Below are 14,601 nucleotides of genomic sequence, written 5' to 3'. Positions count from 1 at the left end.
TTAACCAATAAGGGAATTAAGGGTTACGGGGAGCGGGCGGGTAAGTGGAACTGAGTCCACGGCCAGATCAGCCATGATCTTGTTGAATGGCAGAGCAGGCTCGAGGGGCTAGATGGCCTACTCCTGTTCCTAATTCTTATGTTCTTATGTAAGATCATTACCGCAGATAACCACTGTGTGGCACTTTAAGCACTCAGACTAAAATTGTCAAAGATTAACTAATCTCCAATATATAACGGGATCAAAAAGTGAGACTAATGTCAAATCATTGTATTTGGGATTGTGTGGTACTTGAATTTTGTGAAAATTGTTCTTTTTTCTGTATTTTAGGATTATTTCAGGGTCTGAGTGGAATGCTGAATGATATTCATGACAGTCCATTTTACTTTATGCAGTTATTCTATATTTATACCAAGAAATTATTTGTGTGATATGAAAACATTACATCCTACATTATTGATTTGAAATTGGTAGAAACAATAGGGCAAGCTTTTAAATATACCACTTGTAGATGTCCCGTGGTATTGCTCACTGATAGTCCTTCATTTCAGGAAACCTAACCATTTTTTAGTAATTATAATTAGTATTTGTATGCATTAGCAATAGATTTCTGGTTATAATCTGCTATTTTATAAAACAGTATTGATTCCTCTTTTAAAATATATTTCAAGTAAAAGCAAAAGAAAGTATATTACTTAAACAAATTTCATCTACTGCTGCTGATGGCCATCTTCCATCCTTTGAACAGCGACAGGTCCAATTTTCATTGCTTGCTCCGTTCAGTGCTGATAATGGTTGCCATCGGCAACAGTTTGTAGCCAGTGTACAAGTTACTTTGATGTTGACTCAAAGTGTCACCCACCCATGATATGAACAGAAATCCATTTATATGTATACAAGTCAGTAACTTTGACGTTAATACTAATAACCACAAGTAAAAGGTCTGGGCTTTTTTTATTCCAAGGGGTATTATTAAACATGTTTCTTTTATCTCCAAATACACTGAACATACAATACTTAAAACAAAGTAGAAATCACTTGTCCATACTAGTGTTAGCAGAATAAAGAAACAGTTAGATGAAGAATGAATCCACCTTACCTCCTCCTGGAGAAACATCGCGTTCAAATATACACAACCGATAACCAAATTGTACTTCTAGAATTGCAGGTAACAGTTCCAAAGCAAATTGTTGTTCTTCCTTAGCACTGAGGAGAGTCTCATCACTCTTGAGGAGCAACACATATGCGTCATATTCCTTACTATCTGAAAATTAGATCCAAGGCATCAGCAGCAATCAGCATAGCTGAACATGTCTTGATTTGTGTTTAAAGTTTAGAGCCTCAATTGTTTCACCTTTATACATAGGCACTGGACTGGAAGTTCAAATTTTAGTATGTCTTGTGGAAGCATGTTGAAATTTCATATCTTTTTTCGAAAAATAAAAAAATTGCAACACCTGGGAAGTAGTAATATTTGTGCACTACATGAGGTTTTAATTATAGCAAAACAAAGGGGACCTATACCAAGAATTGCCCCCTCAAAAAAAATGTATGCTAATTTTTTCCTTCTGCACGGATCATGCCTCAGTATACACTTTGTGAGATGAGCGAGACTTCTGCATGTAACATGATCTAGCAATGGCATACTATATGTGGTCTCTCAGTTTATTCAGGGCTTCTATCAGGATTGTTATTTATTTACAGGGATGGAGCCTTTGGCTTAGTGGTAGAGCTCTGACCTCTGAGTCAGAAAGTGAAGGGTTCAAGCCCCATTCCAGATAGCAAGTGGAAACTAGAATATGATCTCTAAATACAGTTTGATATCCAATGGGGTACTCGTGTCTGGAGACGACGACAACTGGTTCAGTCAGAAGTGTTGGGTTTGGTCCGCACTCCAACAAGAGACCAGAGCATCAGCTCTGAATACTGAGTTGATGTACAGCAGGGATACTTAAGCGCGGGTGGCCTCCTCCCACCCCCACCATCATAAAGGGTTGGTGGGGTTCTTTAGCCTTGGTTGCATCCCACTTAGGAGAACATACTCGAAAGATTAAAAACTGTGAGGAAAGCAATGAGAAACGACCTTAGTTACTGATCTCTGGTAAATGGCTCATACGTTTCATGTGTGAGAGCTGAGTTAGGATCTATCCTAGGAGAGAACACAATGGCGGGCCTATTTACAGATACAACCACAACTAAAATATGAAGGGGGAAAATTTCACCTGTTGCATGCCTCCCATTAGCATCTCCAGGGGGCGCTAAATGGACTCGAAAGTGTTTTTGCCGGGGGTGGGTGAGGGTTGGTGTGGAGATACCGGCTCCCGCAAAAATGTGCGGGAGTTAGCGGAGGCGCAGAAGCAGTAGCGTCACACCCCCGCTGGTAGCACCCAGGCCGCTGCGCCTCCGGCGATAACGTCATCGCCATGCACGGCTACCCCTTTTCACCCTGCAGCGGCTGGTTTTCGCCCCTCGGCAAACGTTGGGCAGAGCCCCGTGAGGCTGCCGCGGACAATGTCAGCATTGGCCTCGCGGATCATGAACCGGGCCGCACACTGATTGCGGGGCGAAACTTAAAGGGAAGATGCACACTGGTTTTTTCTTTTCGTCGACTTACCAGTCGGCACTTTGTCTTGCGATTTTGCGGGGTCCGTGCCGTGATCGTGCAGCCCAGCACTCGATTTTGGTACCAGGCTGCAGCCACAGCACCCCGCATTCCCAGTGGTTGAGTGGAGGCCAATCAAAAGGCATGCAGAGCTTGCATGTCCCTCCCTTTAACGGAACGGGAGGGCCCGTGGAATGCGTCAGTGCTACCGTGTAGCACAGAAACATAGAAATAGAAATATAGAAATCTACACCGCAGAAGGAGGCCATTTCGGCCCATCGTGTCCGCGCCGGCCGACAAAGAGCCACACGGCCTTCGGTCAGCAGCCCTGAAGGTTACATATAAACCTATGAACAATGAACAACGGTGGAAAGGTAACGAGGATCCGGCCCAACCAGTCCGCCCCACACAACTGTGACACCCCTTGCACCACAACATTCTACACTCCACCTCAACCGGAGCCATGTGATCTCCTGGGAGAGGCAAAAACCAGATAAAATCCCAGGCCAATTAGGAAAAAAAACATCTGGGAAAATTGCCTGCAGTACTTCCCATCGTATCTGCACTAGCCAACAAGAGGTTATCCAGTCTAATCCCACTTACCAGCTCTAATTCTGTAACCCTGTAGCGCTCCAACGTTTGCCTGGGTAGCGCCCCTGATAGAAAGTGGAGCACGCGACATCACACTTCACTTCCTGTCAGGGGCGGTAAGCCCAGTTTGCTTCCGGGGTGGTTCTTCTGCGATGGGCGCAAAATGCCCAGCCTCGGAAAGGATACCGCCCCCAACTGGGAAGATACGCAAATTCGGGCCCAAAGTTTTTTATAATTTGTTATCAGGATGTAGGCAATGCAGGAAAGGCTGCATTTAGCGCCCATCCCCTTTTGCCTGAGAATGTGTTGGTGGGCTTTCCCCTTGAACCACTGTAGTTCTTGTGGTGCTCCCACAGTGGTGTTAGATTAGGTATTGCAGGATTTTGACATGATGAAGGAACGGTGATATATGTCCAAATTTGAATGAATGAATGAATTGGAGATGAGCATTTAGGTTATGGTGTGCCGATAAGAAAGAAAGAAGACTGAACTTACATTTATTTAAGTGCCTTTCACATGCTCGGGGTTTCCCAATTTTTCTTTATGTCCAATGAATTATATTTGATGTGTGGTCACTGTTGCAAAATGCACAATTTCTGTTTTTAAATAAAGTTTTTTTGTGAAAATTCAGAACTTTGACATGCTCTTACCTCCAAAAGTTTCATCTTTACCAGTCATATCCCTGAAGCAAAGGACAATTTGTATATTGAATTGTACACATACAATTGCCACAACGATGAGCACAGTAATAATGGAAATGAGCAATTTCACAATTCCATGAAAATTACTCTTGCCTATGAGAGAAAAAATACTTTAAGTATAAATTTTGCTGCTGTAGCTGTGACATTTTTATTAATACATATTTAATAAGAACATAAGAAATAGGAGCAGGATAGGCCACCTGGCCCCTCGAACCTGCTCCGCCATTTAATAAGATCATGGCTGATCTGATCATGGACTCGGCTCCACTTCCCTGCTCGCTCTCCATAATCCTTCACTCCCTTATTGCTCAAAAATCTGTCTATTTCCGCCTTAAATATATTCAATGACCCAGCCTCCACAGCTCTCTGGGGTAGAGAATTCCACAGATTTACAACCCTCCGAGAGTAGAAATTCCTCCTCATCTCAGTTTTAAATGGACGGCCTCTTATTCTGGGACTGTGTCCCCGAGTTTTAGTTTCCCCTATGAGTGGAAATATCCTCTATGCATCCACTTTGTCGAGCCCCCTCATTATCTTATACACTTCGATAAAATCACCTCTCATTCTTCTGAACTCCAATGAGTATAGGCCCAACCTACTCAACCTATCTTCATAAGTCAACCCCCTCATCTCCGGAATCAACCTAGTGAACCTTCTCTGAACAGCCTCCAATGCAAGTATAACTTTCCTTAAATACGGAGGCCAAAACTGTACACAGTGCTCTAGGTATGGCCTCACCAATACCCTGTACAGTTGCAGCAGGACTTCTCTGCTTTTATACTCTATCCCCCTTGTAATAAAGGCCAACATTCCATTTGCCTTCCTGATTACTTGCTGTACCTGCACACTAACGTTTTGTGCTTCATGCATAAGGACCCCCAGGTCTCTCTGTACTGCAGCACTTTGCAATTTTTCTCCATTTAAATTATAATTTGCTTTTCTATTTTTTCTGCCACAGTGAATAAACTCACATTTTCCCACATTTAACTCCATCTCTCAAAATTTTGCCCCCTCACTTCGCCTGTCTATATTCCTTTGCAGATGTTTTGTGTCCTCCTCACAATTTGCTTTCCCACCCACCTTTGTATTATCAGCTAACTTGGCTACATTACACTCAATCCCTTCATCCAAGTCATTAATATAGACTGTAAATAGTTGAGGACCCAGCACCGATTCCTGTGGCACCCCACTAGTCACTGTTTGCCAACTGGAAAGTGACACATTTATCCCGACCCTCTGTTTTCTGTTCGTTAGCCAATTCTCTATCCATGCTAATATATTACCCCCAACCCCGTGAACTTTTATCTTGTGCAATATCCTTTTATGTGGCACCTTATCAAATGCCTTCTGGAAATCCAAACGCATCACATCCACTGGTTCCCCCTTATCCACCCTACTCGTTACATCCTCAAAGAACTCCAGCAAATTTGTCAAACATGATTTCTCTTTCATAAAACCATGCTGACTCTGCTTGATTGAATTATGCTTTTTCAAATGTCCCACTACTGCTTCCTTAATAATGGACTCCAGCATTTTCCCAATGACAGATGTTAGGTTAACTGGTCTATAGTTTCCTGCTTTCTGTCTGCCTCCTTTTTTAAATAGGGGCGTTACATTTATGGTTTTCCAATCCGCTGGGACCTCCCCAGAATCCAGGGAATTTTACAGCCGCTTCTTTTAAGATCCTAGGATGTAAGCCATCAGGTCCAGGGGACTTGTCTGCCTTTAGTCCCATTATTTTACCAAGTATTACTTCATTAGTGATAGTGATTATATTAAGTTTCTCCCTCCCTATAGCCCCTTGATTATCCACTATAGGATGGTTTTAGTGTCTTCTACCTTGAAGACGAATACAAAATATTTGTTCAATGTCTCTGCCATTTCCCTATTCTCTATTATTAATTCCCCAGTCTTATCCTCGAGGGGACCAACATTTACTTTAGCCATTCTTTTCCTTTTTATGTACCTGTAGAAACTCTTACTATCTGTTTTTATATTTCGTGCTAGTTTACTTTCATAATCTATCTCTCCTTTCTTTTTCATTTATTTAGTCGTTCTTTGCTGGCTTTTAAAAGTTTCCCAATTCTCTGGCCTCCCACTAATCTTGGCCATATTGTAAACCCTTGTTTTCAATTTGATACTATCCCTTATTTCCTTAGTTAGCCACGGTTGCTTATCCCTTCTCTTACAGTCTTTCCTTCTGATTGAGATATATTTTTGTTGTGAGTTATGAAATATCTCCTTAAATGTCTACCACTGCGCATCAACCATCCCATACTTTAATCTATTTTCCCAGCCCACTTTAGCCAACTCTGCCCTCATACCTGAGTAGATGGCATAACCTAATTCAGTTAACATAAGAACATAAGAAATAGGAGCTAGAGTAGGCCATTTGGTCCCTCGAGCCTGCTCCACCATTTACTAAGATCATGACTGATCTGATTATGGGCTCAGGCAACTTCCCTGCCCCCTCCCCATAACCATTCACTACCTTATCGTTCAAAAATCTGTCTATCTCCACCTTAAATATATTCAATGACCCAGCCTCCACAGCTCTCTGTGGCAGAGAATTCCACAAATTTACGACCCTCTGAGAGAAGAAATTCCTCCTCAGCATTTTCCCAACAACAGATGCTGGGCTAACTGGTCTATAGTTTCCTGCTTTCGGTCTCCCTCCATTTTTAAATAGGGGCATTACATTTGCGGTTTTCCAATCTGCTGGGACCTCTCCAGAATCCAGGCAATATTGGTAGATTACAACTAACGCATCCACTATCTCTGCAGCCACTTCTTTTAAGACCCTAGGATGCAGGCCATCAAGTGCAGGGGACTTGTCCAACTTTAATCCCATTATTTTACAAGTACTTTTTCTTTAGTGATAGTGATTGTTTTAAGTTCCCCTTCCCTTTAGCCCCTTACTCTCATAATCCATCTTCTCTCTCTATTATTTTTTTAGCTGTCCTTTGCTGGTTTAAAAACATTTCCCAATCCTCTGGCCTCCCACTAATCTTGGCAACATTGTATGCCATTGTTTTCAATTTGATACCATCCTTTACTTACTAGTTAAAGATTACCGTCATTCAATTATAGTATGCAGACGACGCCTGCATCTGCGCACACTTAGATGCCGAGCTCCAAGCCATCGTCATCACTTTCACTGAGGTGTACGAGAGCTTGGGCTTTACACTAAACATCCGTAAGACAAAGGTCTTCTACCAACCTGCCCCCGCCACACAGCACTGCCCCCCCAGTTATCAAAATTCACAATGAGGCCTTGGACAACGTGGACCATTTTCCATACCTCGGGGACCTACTGTCAACAAGGGCGGACATCGATGACGAGGTCCAACACTGCATTCAGTGTGCCAGTGCAGCCTTCGGTCGCCTGAGTTAAAGAGTGTTTGAAGACCAGGATCTAAAACCCGGCAGCAAGCTCATGGTCTAAAGAGCAGTGATTGATACTCGCCCTCCTATATGGCTCACAGACATGGACTATGTGCAGCAGGCATATCAAAACACTGGAGAAGTACCACCAACACTGCCTTCGCAAGATGCTGCAAATCCATTGGCAGTATAGGCACAAAATGGTCAGTGACTTCGCTCAGGCCAATATCCCCAGCAAAAATACCGTTAAGAGCAAAAAGATTTTGTTAGTCTGACACATGCACTTATATTTTAAAGGATTACTAAGCTACAAAAATGTGTCTGAATATTCCAAGATTGTTTTTTGTTTTGCAGCCATATCACCGCTTTGGGTACTGTTGAGGGGGATGACTCATTAGAGGAGAGCAGCAGCAGTTCATGGCACCGTGGGTGGCTCTGCTGCACAGGAGGGCAGGAAAAAGAGTGGGAGAGCTATAGTCATAGGGGATTCTATTGTAAGGGGAATAGATAGATGTTTCTGCGGCTGCAACCGAGACTCAAGGATGGTATGTTGCCTTCCTGGTGTAAGGGTCAAGGATGTCTCAGAGCAAGTACAGGACGTTTTCAAGAGGGAAGGTGAACAGCCAGTTGTCGTGCTGCATATAGGTACCAACAATATCGGTAAAAAATGGGATGAGGTCCTATAAGATGAATTTAGGGAGCTAGGAGTTAAATTTAAAAGTAAGACCTCAAAAGCAGTAATCTCAGGATTGCTACCAGTGCCACATGTTAGTCAGACTAGGAATCGCAGGATAGCTCAGATGAATATGTGGCTTAGGAGTGGTGTAGAAGGGAGGGATTCAAATTCTTGAGACGTTGGAACCGGTTCTGGGGGAGGTGGGACCAGTACAAACCGGATGGTCTGCACCTGGGCAGGGCTGGAACCAATGTCCTAGGGGGGAGTGTTTCCTAGTGCTGTTGGGGAGCGGTTAAACTAATATGGCAGGGGATGGGAACCTATGCAGGGAGACAGAGGGAAGTAGAATGGGGGCAGAAGCAAAAGATAGAAAGAAGAAAAGTAAAAGTGGAAGGCAGAGAAACCCAAGGCAAAAAGCAAAAAGGGCCACGTTACAGCAAAATTCTAAAGGGGCAAAGTATGTTAAAAAGACAAGCCTGAAGGCTCTGTGCCTCAATGCGAGGAGTATTCGGAATAAGGTGGACGAATTAACTGCGCAGATAGCAGTTAACGGATATGATGTAATTGACATCACGGAGACATGGCTCCAGGGTGACCAAGGCTGGGAACTCAACATTCAGGGGTATTCAACAGTCAGGAAGGACAGACAGCAAGGAAAAGGAGGTGGGGTGGTGTTGCTGGTTAAAGAGGAAATTAATGCAATAGTATGGAAGGACATCAGCTTGGATGATGTGGAATCGGTATGGCTGGAGCTGCGGAATACCAAAGGGCAGAAAACGCGAGTGAGAGTTGTGTACAGACCACCAAACAGTAGTAGTGAGGTTGGGGACAGCATCAAACAAGAAATTAGGGATGCGTGCAATAAAGGTACAGCAGTTATCATGGGCGACTTTAATCTACATATTGATTGGGCTAACCAAACTGGTAGCAATGCGGTGGAGGAGGATTTCCTGGGTGTATTAGGGATAGTTTCCTAGACCAATATGTCGAGGAGCCAACTAGAGGGCTGGCCATCCTACACTGGGTGATGTGTAATGAGAAAGGACTAATTAACAATCTTGTTGTGCGAGGCCCCTTGGGGAAGAGTGACCATAATATGGTAGAATTCTTTATTGAGATGCAGAGTGACACAGTTAATTCAGAGACTAGGGTCCTGAACTTAAGAAAAGGTAACTTTGATGGTATGAGACGTGAATTGGCTAGAATAGACTGGCGAGTGATACTTAAAGGGTTGACGGTAGATAGGCAATGGCAAACATTTAAAGATCACCTGGATGAACTTCAACAATTGTATATCCCTGTCTGGAGTAAAAATAAAACAGGGAAGGTGGCTCAACCATGGCTAACAAGGGAAATTAAGGATAGTGTTAAATTCAAGCAAGAGGCATATAAATTGGCCAGAAAAAGCAGCAACCCCAAGGACTGGGAGAATTTTGTAATACAGCAGAGGAGGACAAAGAGTTTAATTAGGAGGGGGAAAATAGAGTAAGAGAGGAAGCTTGCTGGCAACATAAAAACTGACTGCAAAAGCTTCTATAGATATGTGAAGAGAAAAAGATTAGTGAAAACAAACGTAGGTCCCTTGCAGTCAGATTCAGGTGAATTTATAATGGGCAACAAAGAAATGGCGGATCAGTTAAACAAATACTTTGGTTCTGTCTTCATGAAGGAAGACACGGATAACCTTCCGGAAATACTAGGGGACCGAGGGTGTAGTGAGAAGGAGGAACTGAATGAAATCCTTATTAGGTGGGATATTGTGTTAGGGAAATTGATGGGATTGAAAGCCGATAAATCCCCGGGGCCTGATAGTCTGCGTCCCAGAGTACTTAAGCAAGTAGCCCTCGAAATAGTGGATGCATTGGTGATCATTTTCCAACAGTCCATCGACTCTGGATTGGTTCCTTATGGACTGGAGGGTAGCTAATGTAACACCACTTTTTAAGAAAGGAGGGAGAGAGAAAACGGGGAATTATAGACCGGTTAGCCTGACATCAGTAGTGGGGAAAATGTTGGAGAGACTGGATCGACTGGGCCTGTATTCACTGGAGTTTAGAAGGATGAGAGGGGATCATATAGAAACATATAAAATTCTGATGGGATTGGACAGGTTAGATGCAGCAAGAATGTTCTCGATGTTGGGGAAGTCCAGAACCAGGGGACATAGTCTAAGGATAAGGGGTAAGCGATTTAGGACCGAGATGCGGAGAAATTTCTTCATTCAGAGAGTTGTTAACCTGTGGAATTCCCTACCGCAGAGAGTTGTTGAGGCCAGTTCATTGGATATATTCAAGAGGGAGTTAGATATGGCCCTTACAGCTAAAGGGATCAAGGGGTATGGAGAGAAAGCAGGAAAGGGGTACTGAGGTGAATGATCAGCCATGATCTTATTGAATGGTGGTGCAGGCTCGAAGGGCCGAATGGCCTACTCCTGCACCTATTTTCTATGTTTCTATGTTTCTATCACGTGCAAAATAAGGTGAATATTTTAACAAGTGATTTAAAATGTAGCAAAGCAAAAACTATGCTTGATTGTAATATTTCAGCAGACATGTTGCAGGTTGTAGTTAGGGCCACTAATTTACTTTGACTGAATGAATTGAATATTGTTTTTATTATGAGATTTCAGAAATTTTGCCTAGCTTTTGAATCTGCAATTCTATCTGCCCAAAGCCGGTGGGGTCCTAATTCACACATGCTAATCAGGTTCCGATGACGCCATTGAGTCCTGACTGTAATTTTAACTTTGGTCTGAGCGGGAAAGCCAGTGAAGACCAATATGAAGAGGATTGGAAAGCTGAAATGGTTCTTCAAAAGGATTTTAGTTTGCAGGACCAGGAGGAGCAGAAGTGGCGAGTGTCCAAGGGCTGCCCAATTTTCCAATAGCTGTCTGCCGTTTTCCACCCATGTTTAGCAAGGAACAAGCACCGACTGGAAAATTGGGCAGCCCTTGGATACTCGCCACTCCTGATCCTCCTGGTCACTACCTCATCCAAGCTGCTGAAACACCAGCGAGTTCACACTGGGGAGAGACCATTCCCCTGAATGTGGGAAGGGATTCACTCAGTCACCCACCCTGCTGAGACACCAACGAGTTCACAAGCGATTGCAGGGTTTGGATTCTGCTGTTATTGCTGCTGTTATTCACATCCTTCTGAACTGTTTTTTTCTGCTGATGTTAATAACCCTTCAAGTAGGCTGGAGTTTAATATTTTGATATTTCAAATAACAGTGTCGATATTTGATGTCTCCAAGATAAAAGGAGACTAATTGATGTCCTGTTTCTGACTGCTCCATTTTTGGTCGGGGCGGAGGAGCAGTGAGAGATGGGGCCCAGGAGCATCATGATCGGGGCCCAGAAGCGAGGGTTCGGGGCCCAGGAGAGGCGAGGGCCCAGGGGCAGCACGGACCAGCCCACACTGCGATCTATGGATAGTAGGAGCATGTATGTGCACTAGGTCTGTGCAGCAGAGCTTGGTCTCCAGTTGTCTTGGTTAACCCTTGCCACTAGATCAAGACCTAGCTCTGTCAAGCCCGTGTGGTGGCTGGTATGCAACGGCCACCCCACATTAAAAGAATCTATGCAGAGGCATCTTCCACCCTTCAATATGTAGTTCGGGACCTAGATTGTCAGGTCCCTCATTGAAGCACCTGTGAACTCATTCCTTTTTGGTGTGGAAGCAGGTCATCCTCGATACGAGGGACTGCCTAATACTACTATACTATACACATGTTAGCAGGGAACTAAACGTATAGGACAGTACCTTTCTCTTGAAGAATGATGTATCCAATTGTCTTCTGTTTTGAAGTTTGTAAAACACATTTAAAGAATTGATTCAGATGCTCTTCTTTAATTTGAGCAAATACCAGCGGTCTTACAACATATGTTACGTTCTTTTCCGTTATCGCTCTGAAATGTACAATGAATTTTACATTGGCAAAATAATATCAATAAAGTATAAAAATAACTTGCCTTGAAGTTCATTCCTTTGTAGAGCCATAAAAGTGATATAAAAATTAAATCAACAACTTGCATTTATTTAGCACCTTTAACGTAGAAAAACATCCAAGGATGATTCACAAGGGAGTGAGAGAAAAAAAACAAACGCCAAGCCAAAAAAGGAGAAATTCGATGGGGTAACTAAAATCTTGGTTAAAACAGTTGGTGATGTCATTAAGGGGTAGTGTATAGAGCAGGAAGAAGTCCAAAGATCCAAAGATGGATCTTTGGGAGATTCCAGAGGTGACCATATGGGAATGAAAAGAAGACATTGGTCGAAGACATGCTCCGGCTATGATCGCATAGGGAAGATCGCAACCAAGTAAGTGTAATTTCACTCAGCTGGACAATGGAGGAGAGGCTTTGCAGGTAGCTGGTGTTATTAACCATATCAAAGACTCCTGAAATGTTAAGGAGGGCAAGGAGGAAAATGCACCATGGTCACTGTCAGAATCACAGAGAATGTCATTTGTGACTTCAGTTACGATCGTTTCAACACTGTAGAAAGGGCAGAAACTTAATTGGAGGGATTCAAATAGGGAGATGTAAGAAAGATGGGTATGGATTTGGTTAGCAACAACACAAAAACAGAAAATGCTGGAAACACTCAGCACATCAGGCAGCATCTGCGGAGAATAGGAAAAAAGTTAATGTTGTGTATCTGTAATGCGTGCACTCCCATGTTCCGCCACCAGGGAGCTCATCCCCTGAAGTCCCAAGGTATCCCAGCATCCCTTGGGAGCACTGTATATAAGCTGGCCCATAAGGCCTGTTCCTCACTCTGGAGTGTCTTATTAAAGACTGAGGTCACTGTTACTTTAACCTCCCTGTGTGCAGCCTCATCTATGTTAGGAACACGATAACTGGCGACGAGAATACGAATCCAACGCAAAGATGCAGCAAACTGTGGGCATCCTGGAGAAGTTCTTGGAGGTTGAGGACTGGGAAGCCTATGTCGAACGGCTAGACCAGTACTTTGTAGCCAACGAGCTGGACGGAGAAGGAAGCACTGCAAAAAGGAGAGCGGTCCTCCTCACAGTCTACGGGGCACCGACCTACAGCCTCATGAAGCATCTTCTGGCTCCAGTGAAACCCACAGATAAGTCGTATGAGGAGCTGTGTAAACTGATTCGGGTGCATCTTAACCCGAGGGAGAGCATGTTGATGGCGGGGTATCGGTTCTACACATGCCAGCGATCTGAAGGTCAGGAATTGGAGAGCTATGTCGCCGAGCTAAGGTGACTTACAGGACAATGTGAGTTTGATGGCGACCTGGAGCAAATGCCAAGAGACTTTTTTGTACTGGGCATTGGCCACGAGACCTTCCTACGAAAACTTTTAACTGTAGAGACACCGACCCTCAGTAAGGCCATTGCGATAGCACAGGCGTTTATGTCCACCAGTGATAACACCAAACAAATCTCTCAGCACACAAGTGCTAGCAATGTTCATAAATTAACTGGAACTGTGTTTGCGAGCAGAAATGTATATGGCAGAACCCACGAGTCTGCAACTGCCAGCAGGCCTCAGGTGACCCAGATGACTCAGAGTCCCCAACAAAGGATGAATGCAAGGCAATTCACATCTTGTTGGCGTTGTGGAGGCTTCCATTCAGCCTATTCATGCCGCTTCAAAGGGTATGTTTGCAAGAGCTGTGGAACAGGGGGCACCTCCAACAAGCTTGCAAGCTCTACAAAACCTGCTAACCACCATGTGGCAGAGGAAGATCGGTCCATGGTGGATCAAAGCAATTTTGAGCCTCAGAGCGAGGAGGCAGATGCTGAAGTACACGGGGTGCACACATTTTCGACGAAATGTACACCTATAAAATTGAATGGCTTACCCATAGCCATGGAATTGGATACTGGCGCTAGCCAATCCATCATGAGTAAAAAGATGTTTGAGAGACTGTGGTGCAACAAGGCATTCAGACCAGCCCTGAGCCCCATCCATACGAAACTGAGAACGTACACCAAAGAGCTTATCACTGTCCTGGGCAGCGCCATGGTCAAGATCACCTACGAGGGCACGGTGCACAAACTGCCACTCTGGATTGCCCCGGGCGATGGCCCCACACTGCTTGGAAGGAGCTGGCTGCGCAAAATCCGCTGGAACTGGGATGACATCCGAGCGCTATCACATGTCGATGAGGCCTCATGTACCCAGTTTCTTAACAAATTTCCTTCCCTTTTTGAGCCAGGCATTGGAAACTTTTCCGGGGCGAAGGTGCGGATCCACCTGGTCCCAGAGGCACGACCCATTCACCACAAGGCGCGAGCGGTACCTCACATGATGAGGGAGAGACTGGAAATTGAGCTGGACAGGCTGCAACGCGAGGGCATCATCTCCCCAGTGGAATTCAGCGAGTGGGCCAGCCCGATTGTTCCAGCACTCAAAAATGATGGCATGGTCATGATTTGCGGCGATTATAAAATAACTATTTATCGTTTCTCGCTACAGGACCAATACCCGCTACCTAAGGCAGATGACCTATTTGCGACGCTGGCAGGAGGCAAGATTTTCACCAAGCTCGAACTGACTTCGGCCTACATGACGCCTGAGCTGGAGGAGTCTTCGAAGGGCCTCACCTGCATCAACACGCACAAGGGACTGTTCATCTACAACAGATGCCCGTTTGGGATTCGGT

At 44.3% G+C, this 14,601-nt stretch overlaps 1 protein-coding gene across 1 annotated transcript in view; it reads right to left on the bottom strand.

The window, feature by feature from the left end:
- The window catches only part of LOC139274796 (interleukin-18 receptor 1-like), a 177,904-nt gene that overhangs the window by 24,728 nt on the left and 138,575 nt on the right, over positions 1 to 14,601 (bottom strand). Inside the window, exons 9-11 of the mRNA XM_070891490.1 lie at positions 11,719 to 11,864; positions 3,844 to 3,987; positions 1,100 to 1,264 (exon numbers count right to left, since the gene is read on the bottom strand). Of these exons, the coding sequence (XP_070747591.1) occupies positions 1,100 to 1,264; positions 3,844 to 3,987; positions 11,719 to 11,864 (455 nt within the window). The remainder of the gene's footprint in view (positions 1 to 1,099; positions 1,265 to 3,843; positions 3,988 to 11,718; positions 11,865 to 14,601) is intronic.

This window comes from Pristiophorus japonicus, chromosome 10, assembly GCF_044704955.1.
Source record: "Pristiophorus japonicus isolate sPriJap1 chromosome 10, sPriJap1.hap1, whole genome shotgun sequence".
NCBI lineage: Eukaryota > Metazoa > Chordata > Chondrichthyes > Pristiophoridae > Pristiophorus > Pristiophorus japonicus.
Note: the sequence above shows the minus strand (reverse complement) of the source record. Positions and strands in the feature narration are given on the sequence as shown.